Source organism: Grus americana, chromosome 20 (genome assembly GCF_028858705.1).
Source record: "Grus americana isolate bGruAme1 chromosome 20, bGruAme1.mat, whole genome shotgun sequence".
Lineage (NCBI taxonomy): Eukaryota > Metazoa > Chordata > Aves > Gruiformes > Gruidae > Grus > Grus americana.
Window position 1 is genome coordinate 9,088,159 of NC_072871.1, and position 20,286 is coordinate 9,108,444.

The 20,286-nt window shown below is 40.6% G+C and overlaps 1 protein-coding gene across 10 annotated transcripts in view; it reads right to left on the minus strand.

Annotated features, from left to right (window-relative positions):
* Window positions 1–10,659: 10,659 nt before the first annotated feature.
* RABGAP1 (RAB GTPase activating protein 1) overlaps window positions 10,660–20,286 on the minus strand; it is a 72,453-nt gene continuing 62,826 nt past the window's right edge. For 9 of the 10 annotated variants that reach the window (XM_054848905.1, XM_054848902.1, XM_054848906.1 and 6 more), the window contains 7 exons: window positions 19,436–19,528; window positions 18,312–18,422; window positions 15,439–15,543; window positions 14,863–14,946; window positions 13,941–14,012; window positions 13,177–13,374; window positions 10,660–12,391 (listed from right to left, as the gene is read on the minus strand). In XM_054848905.1, coding sequence (XP_054704880.1) covers window positions 12,269–12,391; window positions 13,177–13,374; window positions 13,941–14,012; window positions 14,863–14,946; window positions 15,439–15,543; window positions 18,312–18,422; window positions 19,436–19,528 — 786 coding nt within the window. In that variant the 3' untranslated portion in view covers window positions 10,660–12,268. The remainder of the gene's footprint in view (window positions 12,392–13,176; window positions 13,375–13,940; window positions 14,013–14,862; window positions 14,947–15,438; window positions 15,544–18,311; window positions 18,423–19,435; window positions 19,529–20,286) is intronic. The other variant, XM_054848904.1, reaches the window with a different exon arrangement.

Consider the following 20,286-nt stretch of genomic DNA (forward strand, 5'->3'; position numbering starts at 1 on the left):
GTCCTGCTGTAGCAAAACCAAACTTGCCTGATTACACAGTGTCTTGCTTGAGAGAACAGGGAAGCTGCCATTTGTGGCCCCTTGTACTCATTACTATTACCACCTCTCCCCCCCACCCCCCAAAACCGAAACAATACCCAAGTCTGTCTACTTTTTCTCAGCATACTGTAATGTCTCTATCAACCTGCGGATGAATGCATGCAGTGAAAGCTACAACAGAAAGCTCCTTCATGTTCCGGCCCTCCCCAATGTTGTTTGACCACTCTAGCCCCATCCCTGGCTGGCACAGCACTGAAGGAATCCATGCAGAAAGAACCATCTGCTTAACAATCAGGACACTCAGCTTATCTTGTTGCAGTCAACATCACCTTGAAAAAGTGGATTTGATTACAGAGAAGGCAGGAAAAAAAATAATTTATTGACTGATGTTCATGCAACTAACAAGCCAGCCTGTCACTTCGACATACAAAGAACTGCTGCCTCTATAAACCTGTCCAAAAAAAAAAAAAAAAAAAAAAAAAAATCAGAGAACTAGCTCTAGTCTCACTTTACAATAAAAAAACCAATACCGAACAATGGAAATTCCATGTCCTACTGTCTCTTAATTTCAGCAGCCTGATTTATCTAGATGTCAGTTCCCTTTTCTCATGAATAAATAACAGATCCCAAATGCAAGGGTTTGTAACAGGCATTTGGGATACTGAGAGCTGACAAAAGCTCCTATTTACTCAAAAGCACACTTATGATCTGTGTACAGCAAACACTAAACCTGCCCTCATGCTGATCTGCTATCTCAAACAAGGACATCTATGTTCCCCAGGCTCACAGACACCTTCCACAAGGCTGTTAGACAGTTGATGATTGCAGGTTTCCTTACCAAAAAAAAAAACAAACCAGAAGTCACTCATTTCAGCATTTAATTTTCTGAAAACTTATGTGCACAACAGTTCGAGCCATACCCTGCTTGCCACAGGACCAGTAACTTGGGTGACAATTATTAGTTGTTGCTCAGAGCAAAGACAAGCATGGAATCAATTCCTATTGTTCCACAAAGAGCACATAGGAAGCCAGATTACAAAACTGTCTGCTGGATGCCAGCTGTAGTGGTGCAAATTTCATCCTCAGACCGGAGGCCCACCTCCAAGCACCTAGTCTCCCCTGTGCCAGAGAAATCGCCATCCCTGCTGCAGAACTCCCCACTGGCACTTCATGCTTACTTCAGCATTACCTATCCTTGCTTACAGGGCAAGCCTTCAATAAAAGAGAAGAGTAATTTCTTCACCACAACTGTCCCGTCTGCTAAGCTAGCACAAATTCTTCGTGAACAGCACCCCTACTTCTGCAAGAATAGAAGTGTCACCTCACTTAATTGCTCATGACATAATGCTGACTTTGGTTGTTTGCTGCAGGATTCAGTTCCAACAAGTCAGCTAGTAAAGAGTTCTTCTCTTTCCCATTTGCTAAGCTGTAAATTATCCTTCCCTTTTGTGACCCCCCCCAATCCTTGGTACACTCAACTGAAAGAAACTGGAGCTGCTAACACTTTCAGGGCCTGAATTCATCTTCACTTTGGGCTATGCATTCCAGCACATTTATCTGTAGAGCTATAAAAAAACTTGCATGTACTCTTGTTACAGTAATACAAAAAGGCCCTTTCTTGCCCCAGGCAGGAACACAGGACAAAAACCCAAAAAGGCGTTTGGATCTCAAAAAAAGGTCATATACCCTAACACAAATAACACTTCCCTCTTACCTTTTGCTTAGTTGCTGCCACATACCAAAGATGAGATTTCCTGCTTGCATTAAAGGCAGACTCAGCCCTCTGCTGGTTATCATTTATTCAAAGGGATTTTTGTTTTTTTAAATCTGGGTAATTTACAATTACAGCAGAAGAGGGAAGGCTAAAACAGGGCAAGATGACAAACTATAGCTCAGTAAATCAAATTATGTTGCCCTGCAAAGCAGTTCCATACAAACTCCTGTATTCCTGACACTACAGGTCTTGACGTTGCAACGTGATTTTTGCATACAGCACAAAGCAAGCATGTGGACAGGGATCTGAATTGTGAATTACAGTTCAGTTATCCCTGTTTTAATGAACAGTGTGGTTTTGAGAAAGATCCTGTTACACGTTGAAGATACATAACTTCCTGTGTGTGCAGCGTGGGAACTGCAGAGATCTGTGGGTGCCTCAGTTCAGGCTGTGAAAAACCTGAAAGACAAAGATGAGACCAAATCCCAGTGACTGGAGGAAGGGTGAGGAGAGCTTTCTCCATCTTCTATTAATACTGTTATTCCAAAAATCTTCTTTATGCTGGTTAAGATTAAAGGCTTAAATCCCCAGAAAATTAAGCCAAATTGCAAGAAACCACTCCAAACTGACTTTGAGGGTAGCATTTCTACGCGGTCTGAGAAGAAAGGTGCTCTTGCAGAGACAGCCAAGAGCCAGTTTGCAAGCCTCACCCTCAACTGGCAGACCTCATTTGGTCAATTCATCGTATCTTGGCAATAGTGAAGGCAGAGCCCTGCCTGCACCCTGCCTGGCTGAGGGGTGGGACTGTTCCTACGCAACAGCTTTGTACTTGGAGATGGAAGGCACAGAATCAATAAACCATTCCAGTGATGCCACAGTTACAAAAAAGGATCTGTCCCTCATGGCTCTGGCTGACCTGTACAGAAAGGGCAGTATCACAGATTCTTTGTCATTATTTCAATCCTTTGTTCTGTAAGTTTTGTTCTGCAAATTTTGTTTGGCATATAGCTGAGGGTAAAAACCAAAGAGCTCCTTAACAGAGGCAGCTGTTTACAGCATCTGATAGAATCCCAACAGAACTGGGCTGCCAAGACCGGGCTGCATGTCCAAGCAGCTATCTCAAGATATTTTATACTCAATTTAATCTCTCACGTTGCTTGCTATGTACAAAGGGCACATAGAGTATTCAGGGTTGTCTGGGACAATGAACTGGCTTATTTTAATACCGGAACAAATTAAAAATTACACAGCTGAAGCAAAAGACAACACCCTCCCTAGCAAAAATAATAAAATAAAAAAAAAACACTAACAAAACACTAAGGCCAGACTAGCGCATACCCAGATTAGAAAAATGCAGCCAGGTTCAGGTGAAAGATGACAAATAAAATAAATTCAAGTATATTACATTATTCTCACTGAGAACAAATTAATGAAGACTTGGACAAAATTTAGAACTTCCCAGTTACACCACTTATTACTGGCCTCCTCTCTCCTAACCACGGAAATGACCTGTAACTTCTAAAGACATGAAGAGATCAGAGCAGGCTGTTGAGTTGCTAGTGGATTCTAAAAACAGTCTGTTGCTGTAATGCCGAGACTGCAGGCACCCAGGAGCTCTACAGTTTGCTGTTCGTGTCTGTGCTAGCAGCAGACATCTCATCCATAATTCATAGAAGTCTGGCACAGGCTTCCATAGCCCCTCTGGCATGCTGGGTTTTTTACCATACCATGCAAAAAACACCTCAGGGAGATGCACAGTCGTCATCTTGTAGAAACACTATCCTTTCCTCTCCATGCTAGATGAGATCTTGTTCCACAAGTGATTCTCAGTGGGATTATGCAGCAGTCCTACCATGCCCTGAGTAGGTGGAGAGCCAAGATATACACTACTCTGTAAGCCACAAGCCTTCATAATCCTCCTCTTTCCCATCCATTCACTCTGGTGCACCAGTATTGAATTACCATACAACCACTTATTGAAACTAGCCTAAGCCTTCAGGGCACAGAAGACATTAAGTCACTTCCCTCTTTTCTTGTCAGCCAAGAACTGTGCCAAAACCATAGTGGTTTTCTATGGCATTCTTACAAGAACTGATAAAACCCCTTTGCTCACATCATGAAAGCTGATAGTGGCACAGCTCTTAGTCTCATCTCAGCAAGTATTTGACTACTTCTTCTCAGGCACAGAAATTGAATGAAACCTGCACAGCAGTTTTCTTTTCCCTAGGTGGTATAAACTGGCCAGATAGATTAGAAAACCCCATCAGAAGTCATTCTAGTGTCTCCTCCTAAAATGCATTTATAAATGTGGCTCTAAGGCTACTCTTTACCCTGGATCACACAGACAACTATGCATTAACAGATGCTCACAGCAGGGAGTTTAAACACACAGCTTTGATGTATTCATGGTATACACTAACTGTACACTCTGCATGATGAGGGCTTCTGCTCATAACTGGCAGTCTGCAAGTCTCATCACTTCTGCACGCTGGAGTCTGAGATGCCAGAGCGGCTGTGATTCCATCGGAAGCGCTGTAGAACCTTCCTAAAAATCATGACTTTTGTCATACAAGGCGAACCTCTGCAACACTGTAAGTAAAACAGCATGTTCACCTCTATAAAACAACCTGTACTCTGAACAGTTGCCACCTCCAGAGACAGTCATGTACAGAGTTAAGCTGAACACCAAAGGCCTATAATGTGAGATCATGATACAGCACGCAAACAACTTGGAAGTCATATCACCTCCAACTGTAACTCAAGTCAGTAAAGCTAATTAAAAAATACTTTTGCCCTAATGTTTTAATTAAGGTAAATTTAGTTTTTCAGAATATGAACTATTATGTGATAAACTTTTGCTATAAAGTTTGCTACGCCTCATCTCAACCAGAATTAGAAAAGCAAGCGAGTAGCTGAATGACTTACCAGTACTCTAAGCAAAGTTCAAGATGTATTAGAAATACATCTCATAGATTTACTTCCAACAAACTTCAATTTTACTACAGCTCCTCCTAGCAGATCCTTTTCCTACAAGGACATAATGCAACTTTCAGAACAAACTCATAAGAGAATAGTACAGAATGTCCTAGTCTTCTAACTACTCCAGGTATCGCTCAGATTGTAGATTTTGGATTTTCTAAGAGGAAAGGAGGGTTCACACAGAGGTTTTTGCTAATGCTGGGCACCTAATATCATTAGATTCCTCGGAAAACTCCAGGCTTAATGATTTGAACATTTCTTAACAATTCATTCAAACAAGCAACAGTCTATGAAGTTTAGTGACAAAGGGTCAGCATGCTGAAAGCAGGTTTTCATGAATGCGTCTCCCAGATCCAGCTGTGCCAAAGCAACAGGTCCTGCCCCTGGCAGCTTTGTCACTGTCATCTTCCCAGAAACCATCATGGCCACGGACTTCTGAGCTGCACGGTTCACGAAAGTGCTCCCAGCCTCTACCAGGCAAAATCAGCTGGGTCAGTTTAAGCAGTTTTGTTGCTGGTCTGAACTAACCACTGCTCATTTTGTAAGAAGAAAATTATAAAACACTACCAACTGCTCTGCTGGGGAATCAGTGTGACTCATTATTCTAACAGTCCACAGCAACTCGCATCCGAGGGCAAACACCTCTGATGTCGGCATTGTATCTGGAAGACAGCATCTATCCAGAATGCTAGAAAATGCTCCTCTTTCTTCCATCCCAGAGCAAGGGAAAATTGTAAACACAAAAGAAACTGCAAAACATATCCGGACCACACATTAGATTCAGAGCGGTGCATTATGTATCACGTGTCATCTACATCTAGTTCAGAGTACCTTTGAGGACAGAGCCTATAGCACACCCTTCTCTTAGAGAAAGTTCAATCAGCAGTAGTGTATCTCCAAAACAACAGTTGGCATCTTTCCTACATCACGTACCTACAGAACATCAAGCTCCTGGCACAGCTATCACAAAAACTTTTCACTACAAAAAAACCCAAAACATAAGAATAGTGCTACAGGATGTCTTCGCTGCAAAACCGTTTTAAGACACTCAAGTTAATCCTACTGCACTGAGTTGAGTCAAAGCTTACATTAAAAGTTTACTGCTCTGTCCCTTCTGTTGCAAACTGAGGACTGCACTCCCTGACCATCAGGCTGACTGTAGGTCTGCCCCCTCTCTCAGGCTATAGGAACGTGCACTTGGGAGAGGAGGACTGACCTTTCAGTGCAGTCTGATCATTGTACCAGTTCTACCACACTGTAAATCTGCACCTAATAAGATGGAAAATATTCATCTGAGAGTGCACTTTTTAGCAAAACTGAAGGTTTTGAACTTGTAGAGTTAATCATTAGACAAGCAGAAACTCAGCACAGATTTGAGTGTCCCAAGGCAAAAACAACAAAAAAAATCAAATAAATTAAAAGTACAGCATGAGAAATGCACCTGCAAGTGTTTTCTTTCTTTACCTCTTCTCTGACATACGTAGAATTAATACAACATGCCAAGCAGACTCAGTAATACGTGTAGTAAGGATAAGACAGTATAAAGAGAACTATTATCTTGAAATCTGCATCTCTGGCTGGATGCTATTTGGCATCCTGACAGATTCTGTCTTTATTAGTTCATTGCTTGAATTACCTAATTGCTGAATTTTATTAAAATAGATTTTAGCTCCCTAAAAGCATAGAGAACATTTAATTTAACATTGAAAGATCATTCAATGAAGAGGATTTCTGTTAAGAAGCTTGCTATTTAACATTGCTCTTTAGAAGTCTTGCAGGGTACAGGACTTTCACAGCGCCATCTGCGGCAATTTCATCTATGCCAATTTTGGCCAAACCCTGTAATATAATTACTCAATTAAAAATAAAAGATATTTCACAAAATAGGTTAGCAAACTGCTTCTGTAGTCCTCAGGGGGAGACCAGATAAATCATATTCTCCTTCTGTTACTTCAGGAATAGAAATCAGAAAAGTTCCATTTACGATAGTTTTTACCCTACATAAATACACTTGTATGCATTACATGTGTAAATGCATAAGCTGTAGTAATTTTTTTCCAAATACATAAGCTACTACACAGAAATAGCTTCCTTTTACACATCTATACAAGCATTACCTCAGTGATTCTAAGATTTAGAGAAGTTAATTTTTTTTCCTTATTCAACCTTTCTGTACTTCCAGCATCAGAATACAACCAACATTCAGCAGAGCCTGTAACAGGGAGGAGGAAACCATGAACTGCCTTAACCTGCTCAGCAGTTAGTGATTTGATTGGCTTCTTGTTGTGCAGGGTCTCCATGGGGAGAACAGTACAAGGCAGCCACTCATCACATTATAGATCAAACGGTTCAAGTGCACAGTGCTTTATTAGTTCTCACATCCTATTTCAAAGCTTTCCACTTCAGGAGGCCTCAATTCACCTCTCAGCAAACTTGGCGCAAGAAGGGAACAAACCTGTCTATGACTGTGACAAGCTAGCATGAAAATTACCCCCCAGAATAGCAGGTGCTGATGCAGCACAGGAAGAGAACTTACCACCTCCCTCAACCTGAGGGGACTATGGTGGTGTCTGCAAAAGGCAAAAAAAGACAAGGCAATTTAAATCCCATGCAAATTAAGAGAAAATTTTACATCTTCTCTACAAAGACCATTAATGCGCTACCAAGTTCAGCACAGGTTTCCCACAAAGCATTATCAATGTCCAGCAATTAACATTTTCTTCTAAACCTCTGCCACCTTCCCCTGCCCTACTGCCCTCCAGACACCAGCACATGGCGCTGCAGATGTCGGGAGAGCTGAAGGAGAGCAGCCCACTGAGGGGATCCCCCACAGGCACCATGTGGGGAACGAGGGAACCACCATGCTAAAAGGCCTCTGCTGCCCTCAAGCCCTCAGGATCGGAGGTCGCTCAGCAGCTCTGGGCAGGCTGCTCTGGTGTGCCCGCGCTCAACCCTTCCTTCCCACCTGGGCAGACCCAGCCATTCCTCTCACCACCACCCTGCTCCAGAGCCCCTTTCCTTCGGCGCAGCACGCACCACCATGGCATGGTGCCTCGCCTACCACAAAGCTTCCAGCAAACAAAATGGCGCCACAGACAGGCCACCATGGGTGACATCTAACGCCAGCCCCACAAGCCGTCGTCTCTCAAGGGCTGCTCCTGCTGCCAATCAGAGTGCCAGCCTATCAGAGATTACTCTGGGACCAGCGGGCTCTGCCCCCCACTCTTCAGGATGGAGGAGGGAGCCACGAGCACCACTGAGGCAGTGGCCGCCATGGCCCGACTTCCCTGGGGCGGGGAGCTGCACTCAACAGAGTTTTCCTCTCTGCAGCTCTACAAGGAGGGGCCTGAAAAATTCGGGGTGCTCCCCACTGCCTCTCCTCAACTAAATCAATCTCAGACAATCATCCACATGTTAAACTTCAAAGTCAGCTCAGTTCCACTCATCTCGTCTTGGAAAACACTTGCCTTCCAATGTTACACCCACGTCAGGCAACAAATAGGGTCTCTTAACAGGGCAACTATGCTTTTCACACAGTCTGTGCTTTCCTGCCATTCCTGTAACTGGACCGCAGCTGTGTGGCCAGATTATCCTAAGAAAAAGCCTTCAGTACAGGATTACATATTGTCCCATTTCATCAGCATGCAGAAAGTGCAGCAAAATCAAATCCTCATTCCTCAAACTCATTACAGACATGCAGCAGTAAATTCTAGCAAAATTTTGAAGGTTTTTGTATGCAGAGTCCTTGATTGCCTTTGGTAATACAGAAGGAATAATGCTGCATAATAAAAAAAACAGTGGGGAAAAAAGAGGAAAATTTAAAATAGAAAGCAATTGTCACTGTGCACACAGATGCCACATTTTCATTATTTTTTTATTCAAGAAGGACCTTCAGTTTAGTTAGTTGGCTCGCACTACCTTCCTTGTTCAGTCAGGGTACCGGCCCCACAGCCAGAACAAGCCACGGGCCCCGTGGCGCCGGCCCCTCTCCTGCCGAGGGCTGAAAAACCTCGCCGGATTAAGCTCTTACGTTAGGCACCTCTGTGAAGTGTCTAAAGTTAGGCTGGATGAATGCAAGCCAAGCTGTTGAACAGATGGAGTGAAATCCTCCTCTTGATAACAGGAACTTTATATCACTGCCATGGCTAAGAAGGGCAGCTAAAAAAAGTCAGGGAGGTGGTTATATAAATTTCAAGAAGGCTTACCAGTCATGCTTAAAGGTAAAACTTTCTGATAGATCTTGAATATCCACTTCCAGCTGCAGACCCTGAGCAGCCAAGAAGTTCTGCAACAAAAATGAGATCGTAACACTAGAGCTAGCATGCTACGATGCCATAGGAGCTTAGTGATGCGGCACAAACGTGCAAAGCATTAGCAAGTTGGAGCCCGGAGCACACGAGACAAACCCCAGCATCAGCAGAGTGGTACTTGTCTCGAGTTCAGTGCACAAAACCAGTCGAGAGGCATATATGATCAGAAAGGTGACTGACTACTAGCAAATAACTAACTGTCTTAATGCCAAAAATGCTACCAAATACACTCAAATCCTTTTCGCTTACAGGTGTGTAAAATACTCGTGCTTATAGCAGCTCTGACTCAATGTTTTGTTTTCTTTTTTTTTTTTTACCTCACGTATTCATAGTCTTGAATATCTGCAAATACATCTTTCTTAAAAATTATCTGCTTCCTTGTCTTTCACATGTAGTTGCACTTTAAACATGTGCATCTCAGCATAGGATCCATTTTCCTTAATTAGATGTGGATATTTTAGATTGAGTCAGATGTGAAATACATTGGTAATAGTTATTTTCAAGCATCAAAATCCTTCAGGTAGATATCTAAAATAATCCCATGACTGGAAACTGGCTATAAAATGTTTCTTATAAAACACTGTGAAGAAATTAGTTTCTCATTATGCATGTTACAGGTCCAAACTAAAATGAGGACTATATGCTGCATGCAATTTTGAGGTAATGTTTACTTAGAGAGTGAAAGAGATCTGAACAATAAAGCAACTTTTCCCCTCCTCCCTTCAAGTATGTCATTTTTTGGAGGAAAGAGGAAGCTACGCTATTTCCCAGTCCCTTTGGGAAGATAAGCGGACGAAGTACCTTGGGCTTGAGCTGTTCCTTCTTCCCCTCTGCTCCCCCATCCCATATTTACCTTCAAACTTTCTCCAAAAGTTGTAATTATTGAGAAATTGCAGAAGTTACCAAGAGATGCACCTCTGTAAAAGACAAAGCAGCAAGGACTATGCACAACCTTATAATGCCATTCTCTTAAAGCAGAAGTATGGCTAGAAAAGTGACAGCGTGATAACAGCCTCCTAGAGCAGGGCTGCTTTCGGAGTCACCTTTAGTCATTTTGGTGACAAAAATACATTTTTACTCCTTGTTATCTCTGCAGAACACACAAGGCTAGGGGAGCATGCGCTGCACTGTGACCCAATTAGTACAGTCATCCAGACGCACAACTAAACCCTACGTTCAGCTATGACTAGAAAATCCTAGTGAAGATGACGTGAACGACACTTGACCCCATAGAATTTGTTACTGATGATGATAAGCAGAGCTAGCCTACATTTATTTTGCAGATCCAAGCAGAATTTGGAGGGCCGTGGAAAAAAAAAATGTTCTAAATTGGACATGTTTGAGAAATACTGAGTCACAAGCCTCAAGCTGCACAAGGTCATTTTTGCAGTTTCTTTTTTCAGAGCAAACCCTAGATTTTATTATAGAAAGCAGTGTTGGCAACACTTGGAATATGCAGTCTTTTTTAGCAAAGCCCTTTGCGGCATGACTGTAGCTTCAGTCTTAGAGAAGCTTGCAGATGCTACTGCTTCTACTTTAAGAAGAGAATTAGTTTTATATTGCAAAATATTTAATTAATTTCATGTTAAAATGAAATGAAACAACAAAATAGTTATACAATTTTACTAGTTTATATTTCAATTCATAAAGTATACACACTGCAACTATGCTACCACAATGTCCACGCATCTAATATTGATGGAGTTACAGTATATATATTTTTTTTGGTATTAAACAATAGAGATAATGTACGCAGTTAAGGAAAAAAGCTTGGACATAGCATGTTCTATTCCGTAGTTACAGAGTACATTAGCTAGCATTAGTACAGTAAACAAGAAAAAGGTAGAAATACAAAATAAACCAAATATCTTTATATACAAACCAGTGCCTCTTATTGTTACCAGCTTATACTCACACTGCACACAAAATTTATCCACTGATGCAATAGATACTTCAGCATAACACAAACCAGTATAAATTAAAAAAATTACAAGGTGCAAAACTCCATTCTACAGCTTTCTGGTGAGAACTCAAGACAATCCAACGAATAAGAAATCCAAGCATGTTTAGCACCTATTAGTGCAACTGCATTGAGCGTGAAAAATGACCTACACAATCTCTGAACGTGTTACCAGGGAAGCCAGTCGGATAGCTATAGATGCTCGCAGCTACACTCACGCAGTGATTTTTGCCTCATATATATCTCAGTTTATTGTTTCTTTGTCCCATTCATACCTATGTGCAAAACTAAATCCTGGAAGCTTTCTCAGAGCTTCACAGAAGGCCTGCTACAGCCGGGTAAAAACAAACAAACAAAACAAAAAACAAAAAACCTGACAAAAATCAGACAAAAAGACTCAATTAAATGTCAGACCATCCACATAATTAGTATGTATTAGCAGTCCTGGTGTTGGGGATTTTAACGCTGTTGATATGTGGATCAAACAATATGACACAGAAGTGAAACGGAAATTTGCCAAGAATTCTGATTATTCTTGTCTAGCACTTAGACAAGTCTCCCAGCCTCAGGTTGTGAATTTGTTTGGCAGCCCATGCCAAAAAAAGCCCAGAGTTGCATAGAATTGATTAGTAACAGAAAGAAATGCCAAACACAGAGAGATGGATGCTGCATCTACTAAAACAAAGTGGGGTTGCTCGACAGGAATGCTGAAATCATCCCCATTCATAAAGCAAAACATGTCACCTCCTACTCTCCATATCCTACCTCTGGGGACTGCTTTCTGGCACTGATGTAGTTCTTGCTAAAGTTGTCTTTTTTGTTGTTTTTTCATTTTTCCTTTTTTTTTCTTTTTTTTTTCCTCTTTTTTACTTTGTTAGTGACACTTTTCCTTTCAAATAAAATATTAAAAAAGGTTATAACTGTAAAAAAACCTATCATATGTAAACTTAACAATTAGGGTTTGGTAAGTTCTCGTACCTAGTCTGTGAAAAGCCTCCAGCCAGACCGCAGAATGGAGTGTTTCTCTGAAGAGCTTCAATCTAGCTACATCACCTGTTAAATATCAGTAGTATGAAGATCCCATGTCTAGCAATAAACCCTTTCTTGTGTTTCCATCCTCTTTATCACTGACCTATTGAAATCCTGACATGCTGTGTTTCTATTTTATTTACATTCTGGTCCTCTCATGTCACAGAATTAAACATCTGGCCAAGGAAGGCAACAAAAGGTGTGGTGTTAAGAAGGTGTATTTGACAGAACTGCTTTTCAACAAGTCTCTTTTCCTTGGACTCCAGTCACTGTTTTTATAGAGCTTATTGTTCTGTTGAACCATGTTTTCTTTGCAGCTTGTACTTCATTCAATGCCAGACCCAAATGGTGCTCCAAATCCTGCGAATGGAAGAGTAATTTCATTAACTTGTTACGTATTCACAGCACAAGGTTATATGACTAACTTAGAAGGCTCTAGGACATCTACAATCTCTTGGCCACTTTAGAAGTTAAACAAGTCTTAGATAAATTAAAAGTAGCACAAGCTGATGAAGAAAAAAAAACAACTTTGAAAACCAAAACAAGACTTGTGTCATTGCCCTTAGTGAAACATTCAGCTTTCTTTAGTACATCCAAACCCTTTAATTCTTTCCCATCTGAGAAGGGGCTATTCCCACAGGAAGTGGACTTTCTACAGACTAATTTTTATGTTTCTGTGAACTGACATACCAGTTTTAGGCTAGAAGAACAATGTCATATTTTATGCAAATACCTCAACCACCTGGAGTGCTTTCCAATCATGTTTTAAGAAACATGTCTAACATTTGTCACATGTTACTTCTTCATTGAACACTGATTGTGAGATAAAGGAATGCATGATTCAGTACTTTGTAAGAGCTTGGATTTCTTCCAAGAAGTTGCAGATCAGTCAGTAAGTACTGCACTGCAGCCAGGCAGATGTCTGGAGGTTGTAGTAGCTGGTAAATACAGTTCATGCAATTTCAATTATTTTGTCTGCATACACTAAGTTTCAGACCCAATGTTTGGTTAAATAACCCATGCAGGAAATAGCAGGTTACAGTTTCAACCAACAGGATCTGTTCCAATCCCTCTACAACACACACATTTTTTCTAGGAATGCAGACATACCATACAGACTACAAAATGAACCTCCAAAGCATTACCTGTATTTTACATTCCGCCTCCACAAGCTGCAACTTGGTCTGGGCCAGCTCAAGCTCCATTTCCCTCAGCTGGTTTTTCAGCGTTTCCTTCTCCTCATCTGTGTCCTCATCTGAACCATCCTTGGCAGAACTAGCAACCTTCACACGGCCTTCTTTATTGAAGAACTCCCGGCAATGTTCACAGTCATCCACTTTTTGCTAAAGTAAATACCTGATTGTGAATGCTTGCATTGAAGTGCTGGTGATATGATCAAAACCTATTCCTGCCTCTGCTCTGGAAGAGCAGCACAACATGAGAGGGACCACTAATGACTTGCAAACTCAGGGACTTTTGGGGAAGCACAGCCAAGCAGGAACTCCTGCCACCCCCAGATTTATGGGCTCTGGAAACACTGCTGAGTTTTTGGTAACACTGTGTTGCCACAATAATGGGCTCTGTACTGACCGCATGTTACTTTATGGTAAAAGATAGAGAAATTTCCTCCAGAAAAGAAAAAAAGACCCCTCAAAAACTTAACAGTTGTTATTGCCCAGCATCAACATTAGTATGTAACCAATATAGCACAAGAGAGAGCTGACAGTTACTCATCTCTTCTCCAAGATCTTCCCCTTTCTTTTGCAAAGAAAGATCTTCTTTCCAAAACTGTAAGTGACTAAGGAACTCTCAACCACCACTTTAGTAATAAAATAAATTATGTGCTTGCTGTTATGATTTTGCTATGAGATTTAAACATTGTAGACTGTGGATCTATCTGGTCTCTTACCCGTATTTTCTCAATTTCAGCTTTATTTGCTGTCTGTTGCTTTTCCAGTCGCTCACTCAGCTGGGAACAAATCTGACAAGCAAAATTATGTTACCAGACCATTTATAAATGTAAATTTCCTCCCAAATGAATGCTAAAGCACCAATAAATGCTACAGAGTCTGAGGGCTCTTAGAAAGCCAGAAGAATTAGGATACTGCATTAACTTGTCTCATATTCTCATTAAGTTGTACATATTCTCATTCTCTCCATATTCTTCTATGCCCATAGGAAAAGGTGCAGTTTCAACGTAAGTTACTAGCAGTTTGGCCTTGCTAAAGGAGCCAGAAATGGTTAGGAATAGCATGGCTCTTTTTGTTGCCTGTAGGATAAGACAACCAGGCGAGACAATCAGAGTAGTAAAAAACCCAGTTCATTCCTCAAGACCTGTGTGATGCAGACTTATGAATGTTTTGAAGGTTATGGGCCCACTAAAGAGATACATGAATTTGTTCCCTTGATACCTTATGATCAGGAGCTTGAATTCCAAAGCAAAATCTTTGAAAGGAAAAAGGCATCTTTTCTATTTCTTAAGGGCAGTTGCCATTTGACTGAAGAAGGGAAGCTAGGAGAGAACATTTTTTTGGAATGTGGTGAACCTTTGACATTGTATGAGCCCATTTGAACAACATTAGGCTCTAACCGAGGCTGTGGTGACTGATGACCTACAAATACCTACATCGGGGCAAACAAAACTGACCACCAAGCATCAGGATCTCAGCAAAAGAAAATGCAAGACTGACCACAAGCTTCCCATTTAAAATAGCTAAAATGTCTCCTGAATTGCATGGCACAGATTACACTTATTTCCAGAAATCTCCTAAAACACCTGAGAAAGTCTTGCAATTTGATAGCAAACCACATCATCATTAAGTTGCACTTACCTGTTTGTAGTCACCAATAATAGAGCTGTTCTTTTTGATCTCTGACTCTGCCTTATCTAGTTCCCTACGACACATTTCCTTCAGCTGCAGAAAAAAAAAAAAATAAAGGGTTTAGATATTCATACAGTCTGGAAAAAAAAAAAACAAACAGGTGGTATTTCCTCCTTCTCCTGAACCTCATTGCTATACTCTAGAGCAGGGAGAGCAATGGTCTAGCTCAGCTCCATGCAGACAAGGAAGAGCTGACCTTTGGTGGCCATCATTGTTAGAAAAATTGACTAGCTAAGAGAAGAAAGTATTAAAAAAAAAAAAAATGCTGACATCTGAAGTCCTATACTGGCTCTCTGGGCAGCAATCTCTGGCACAATCTGTGCCTTCATGATTTCAAGTTAAAAATTCACTACCCTATGAAGCACCTGGCAGGAAAGCGAAGAATTCTGCTTTGCTGACATCCTTTACAGGAGAAGGACTAACATGACTTCAAACGTTAAGCCCTTCCCACACCTGTCACTTTTTTATTTTATTATTTCTGTACTGCACAGACAGAAATGTGAAAACAACAAAAACACCCCTAACCTGAGCTGATTCTTCTTCTAGGCGCCTCTTTTCTTCTTCTGCATCAATCAACTTCTGTTTGGTCATTAGCAGTTCCTTATTCAGAGCATCTGCCTTTTCCTCTGCCTGAAACACAGGGAGTGGAGCACAGCACTGAAGAGGCTTTCTCACTGTGCCAATGCTGCTGGGCAGCCATGGGCTCCAGTAGGATGCAGCCAAGATAGCAGTCTTTTCATTCTCATTAATAAGGGTCTGTTCATTGTTATCAGTAACAGTAAAACTTTATTCTGAAAATTATTTTTCTAAAAATTGCCATCTGCAATGGCAAAGCAGCAACAAATCAAAAGTAACAAAGTATACCGCTACGCTCCATCACTCTAAAACTCCTTGAATTCAGTGATTAGTTTTAGCAAAACTGGAGCAGGGATTGCTCCAAAGAAATCCAGTAACAGAAATAAATTTTGTTTTCTCATCCAGACTGGAAGTTGACCAACACATTTTGAAGACAACAAAAAGCACAGAACAGCTCAGGATGTGCAAGATTGACAAAAGACTATAACCATCTCAGACCTAAGTTCAATTTGCAAACATTCAACCTTGCAATGAAAACAGAATTAATGAAAAATGCCTCTAGAACTCTATGACATCAACCGATGGATGTGATACCATCTTTATTAAGTCACCCAGAAAATACTGCATGAAAAAACTTAACTGCTAAAGTAAACACAAGAGTCAGATCCCTCTCTCCTCCTTAAAGAAAAGACATGTCCCACCAGAAACCATGCAATCCTTTTTTGCTGCATTTTTTTCAGAATAAAGACGTATTGTTGAAAAATCTCAGGCTCTTTATAAACCACTGAAAACTCTCTCTGCAAAGTTAAGACACCTTTTCCTGGCTTATACGCAGCAATGCAGTTACTTCCCAATAGGTGTATGAATTCTACATAAAAATAGATCAATAACTCAACTGATATATAAAATCTTCAGAAAGCAGCTGTACCAATTCCCTTCAAAGGAAGAAAATCAAAAAATGAATTTTAGTCCCTTAAAGTCCTGCTGATCCTTTAAAACAGATGGCAAAGGCAAAGAGAACATCTTTTCATTATACATGGGTTTTGAGCTGTTTTAAAGTTAAAGAAAACTGGGATGTGGGAGTCCAACAACAGTAGAAAAATGAAGCCTGTTTTCTGGTCTTAGTGCAAAGGATATTAGGGAAATTCTTGTATCTCCAAATGCTTTGCTTTGATCTTTTAGGCTGCAAGATTTCAGACATGCCATGAAGGTATTAGAAAAGGTGGGTTAAAAAATGTCCTTTGGTACTTTTCTTTCAGGACATCTAGCTAGTAGAATGAAACTTAGCATTTCAGGATCCAATTAGAAGAATTAATCAGGGTCCTAAAGTAGGATCAAATCTACCTATCTCCCTCTGGGATATAACCCAAATGCTGCCACATCATTTGCCATCTTTAAAAGCATGGCTATTATATATCCAATGAGGTATCTTAAAGATTTTGCTTAATTGTGTTCCTCTCAGCTCTCCATTTAAACGAATCAATGTAAAAGCATAACTGTGTCTCATACAGGCTCAAGCAGCCACAAACAACAGTTAATAGCTGATACAAAAAGCTTGTTCAGTACATTTTTTGCTGGAGTCCACCCTCTGAGTGCAACCGCTGGGCAGTCTGCAAAGCCTTCTATGAGCTATCTTTAATGAAGTGAAAAAGCATAGGTAACAAGAAGTGAGCATACCAAAGCTTTGTGAAAACCCTGCTTCTAGAACATGCTGCTATGATTCACCGATTTTAATACTAAAGAGTAGTAGATGTAATAAACGTGAAAGTCATAAACCAAACCTCATTAAGAGCAACATTCACTCATTAGCATCAACATTTACTATGAATATTTTTTCCAACAGCAAGTTTCCAGGACACTGTGGGAAATCTTAAATTCTCTGAAGTAGATAAGCTGAAACATTTTAAATCCTGTCAACTCCTGAACTCTACAGTTTTCAAAAGTCATTTTCCTTTGAGATTTCAGAAATGCACTCATCTTGGTACAGAACAAGAATGGCAAAACACGAGCACTTGAACTCTTCCCCTCATCTCCCCACTCAGACAGACTAAATGCATTCTAGCCTACCATGAGCATTACAAACACCAGTACCTTTCTGTCTCTGCATGCCCTGTAAAAAAAAGCATATCCTAATAAAATCTCCCAAACATAAGTATGTAAAGCAGGGAATGGGACAGCAAGCTTAAAAAAAACCAAAAATTCTACAACACAAAGCAAACCTTAAGTTTCCTCCCGAGAGCTCTACTGATATGGGAAACAACCCCAGGATGATGAGTTCACATGGGCAGACTTCAACAAGCCAAATAGAAACCACAATAACATTTTCAGAGTTGCCTAAGGTACCTGAGAATCTGATTCAACCGAGAACCCGAGAGACTCAGACTTTCAAGTTTATTAGGCAATTTGCAAAAGCCTGTCTGCTGTGAAATCTTATTCATAAGAACACCAGTTGAAGGAAAACAGAATACAGCATCCATGTTATTATCGCTCTGACAATACAAGGACTTGACTTAGCTCCTGCTAGACTTTCTTTTCATTTACCTAGAGAAGAAAGCAACTACCCAAGTACAGACTCAGAACCTCTCCTCTCCCTCCAATTACTCTGAATGCTTTTCAGTAATTAGTATTTCAGTCACCAGTCCTGTTTCCCATGGACCTCTGACACAGGCCTATATATCATCAGTCTGCAATAAGGACATGGAGGAAAGAATCCTATCCCACCCGAATAAAAAATAGTCTAGGTATCTCCTCTCCAATAAGAGGAGCAATGAGGAATTAGCCCTAGTACCTTGTCTCTACTAGACAGCATAAAGACGTCTTACATTGTCTAAATCTTTTCGCAGAGCAATCTTGCTAGTCACCAGCTCATGTGCAAGATCATCATTTTCTTGCTCAAGCCTCATGTTTGCTTCCTGTAGGCGCCGGTTTTCACGCTGTGGGAAACAAAACAAAAGAAATGAAGAAAAGGGTCTTCCCAGGTGTTTGTCTGTAAAACACAACGCTTACTGTGCCTGAGCACAAACGCCTACCTTACATCTTAAGTATACAAAGACAACTCTACCTGCATGAAAGTCAACAAGGACAAAACTAGCTAGCCGTATTGTAAAGAAAAAAATAAATACAATATTAGTCTTGAGAAGAAACCACATGTAAATAACTCTGCTCAGCTATTACTTGTTGAGCTACAGAAGTGATTTTGAAGAATGCAATAGTAGAGGTGTCATTCTGCCATTAATACCTTGCCAGGAGGTTACTACAAGTACCGATTTTCTTGGCTCAAAATACAATTTTCATGCTGGAAATAGGCGAGAGAGAAGGATCCTGGGAAAACCACTCTATTTTCTCCTGTTACAACTCCCAGCACACAGACAGGTAGTAAAGAAAGTTTACATAAAACTCTTCAGCTTAAAATATATAAAATTATGTATGTATGTGTGTCTGTGTTAACGTGTTACATATACACATACATAATTTCACATATAAAATTCATTCCTATATTATATTTATTTGATAAATAAAGTATTTATAAAATTATATACTTACCGTAACATACATCATTTGAAATTAGGGAGAGGAGTGAAGGCAGGATTGTAATCAGTGGAAGGCAGAGTTATAAGCAATTAGGCATTTTCTTTCTGTTCATGGCTTTTGGTGCAATTAACATGTTACACAAGTGCTAGAGATAGGCTCTAGTGAAACAGTTGTATAAGAGCAAATATAAATTGATACTGTTCCTGTTTTCATGGTGAAAACACCATTTCACAATCACCCCAACCTGATTAACATTGCCAACATAGAGAGATTCACTTGATGTTCATATAGCCGATTCCCTGTTGCATCCAAATTGGTGACAAAACAAAGAAAACAGCTCAAAGAAAAAGGAGTCAAAGTAGGAACTTCCTGCAGGTCCTGTGTGTTAAATCAGATTGGAGCAGGTAAGCGTTACCTCAAATCTTTCTATAGGGTCCTCCTGTTGAGCTTGCTGCTCTCTCATGGTATGATATTCCTTTTCATATTTCTTCAGCTTCTTCTGGCTAATCTAAATTAAAGCAGTCCATTAGTTCCTGCCCAGAACATCAATAAAAGAGACAATTCAAAAGGGGTTATGGTATAAGCTTTAGGCAACTCCTGCCTTCTACAAAACACAGCTAATGTCTTCACTCAATTTTGAGTATCAAACCCTTAGACATGGTCAAAAATTCTATTCCACTCAGTATAATCACAGAAGCATCCCTTCCTCTTATCCTTTTGTGGAACATAGAGAAGGTTTTGAAAGGCATCCACAGGAGCATCCTACCTGAGTTTTCCTTGGTGCTGCGCAGCTATTCGATGCTCCAACTACTACAGTGGCTTAGCATAACAGATTGCCTCAAAAACCACAAGATGTGTTTAATTTTTGAACTAGCATGATGCTGAGGTTTCTTCAGCTGCTTTTTCAGCTGTAATATTTATCATCATGCAGAAGTGTTTGGTTTATTTTACATGAGACTGCAAATGCTGAAAGGGCAAGTGCAGGCTCAGCTGACATTTCTGCTAGTGTCATTCAAGCTCAGTAGAAAACAGCCCAGAGTTGCCTAGGCATCTTGGCAAGCAGCGACAACTCAGAAGCATGCTGTGTCCCCTAACGCTCTGGGATTCAGGAGGCTGGAATTCTGTCCTCAGCTCTGACAGACACACAACATAGGAAAGTGACTCTCTCAGGGTCCCAGTTTCCCCTTCTGTGAGAAGGGAGAGAAAGGTGGTGTTGAATTCAGTATTTTGTGCAGAGAGTTCAAGTCCTACAGGGACAGAGAACAC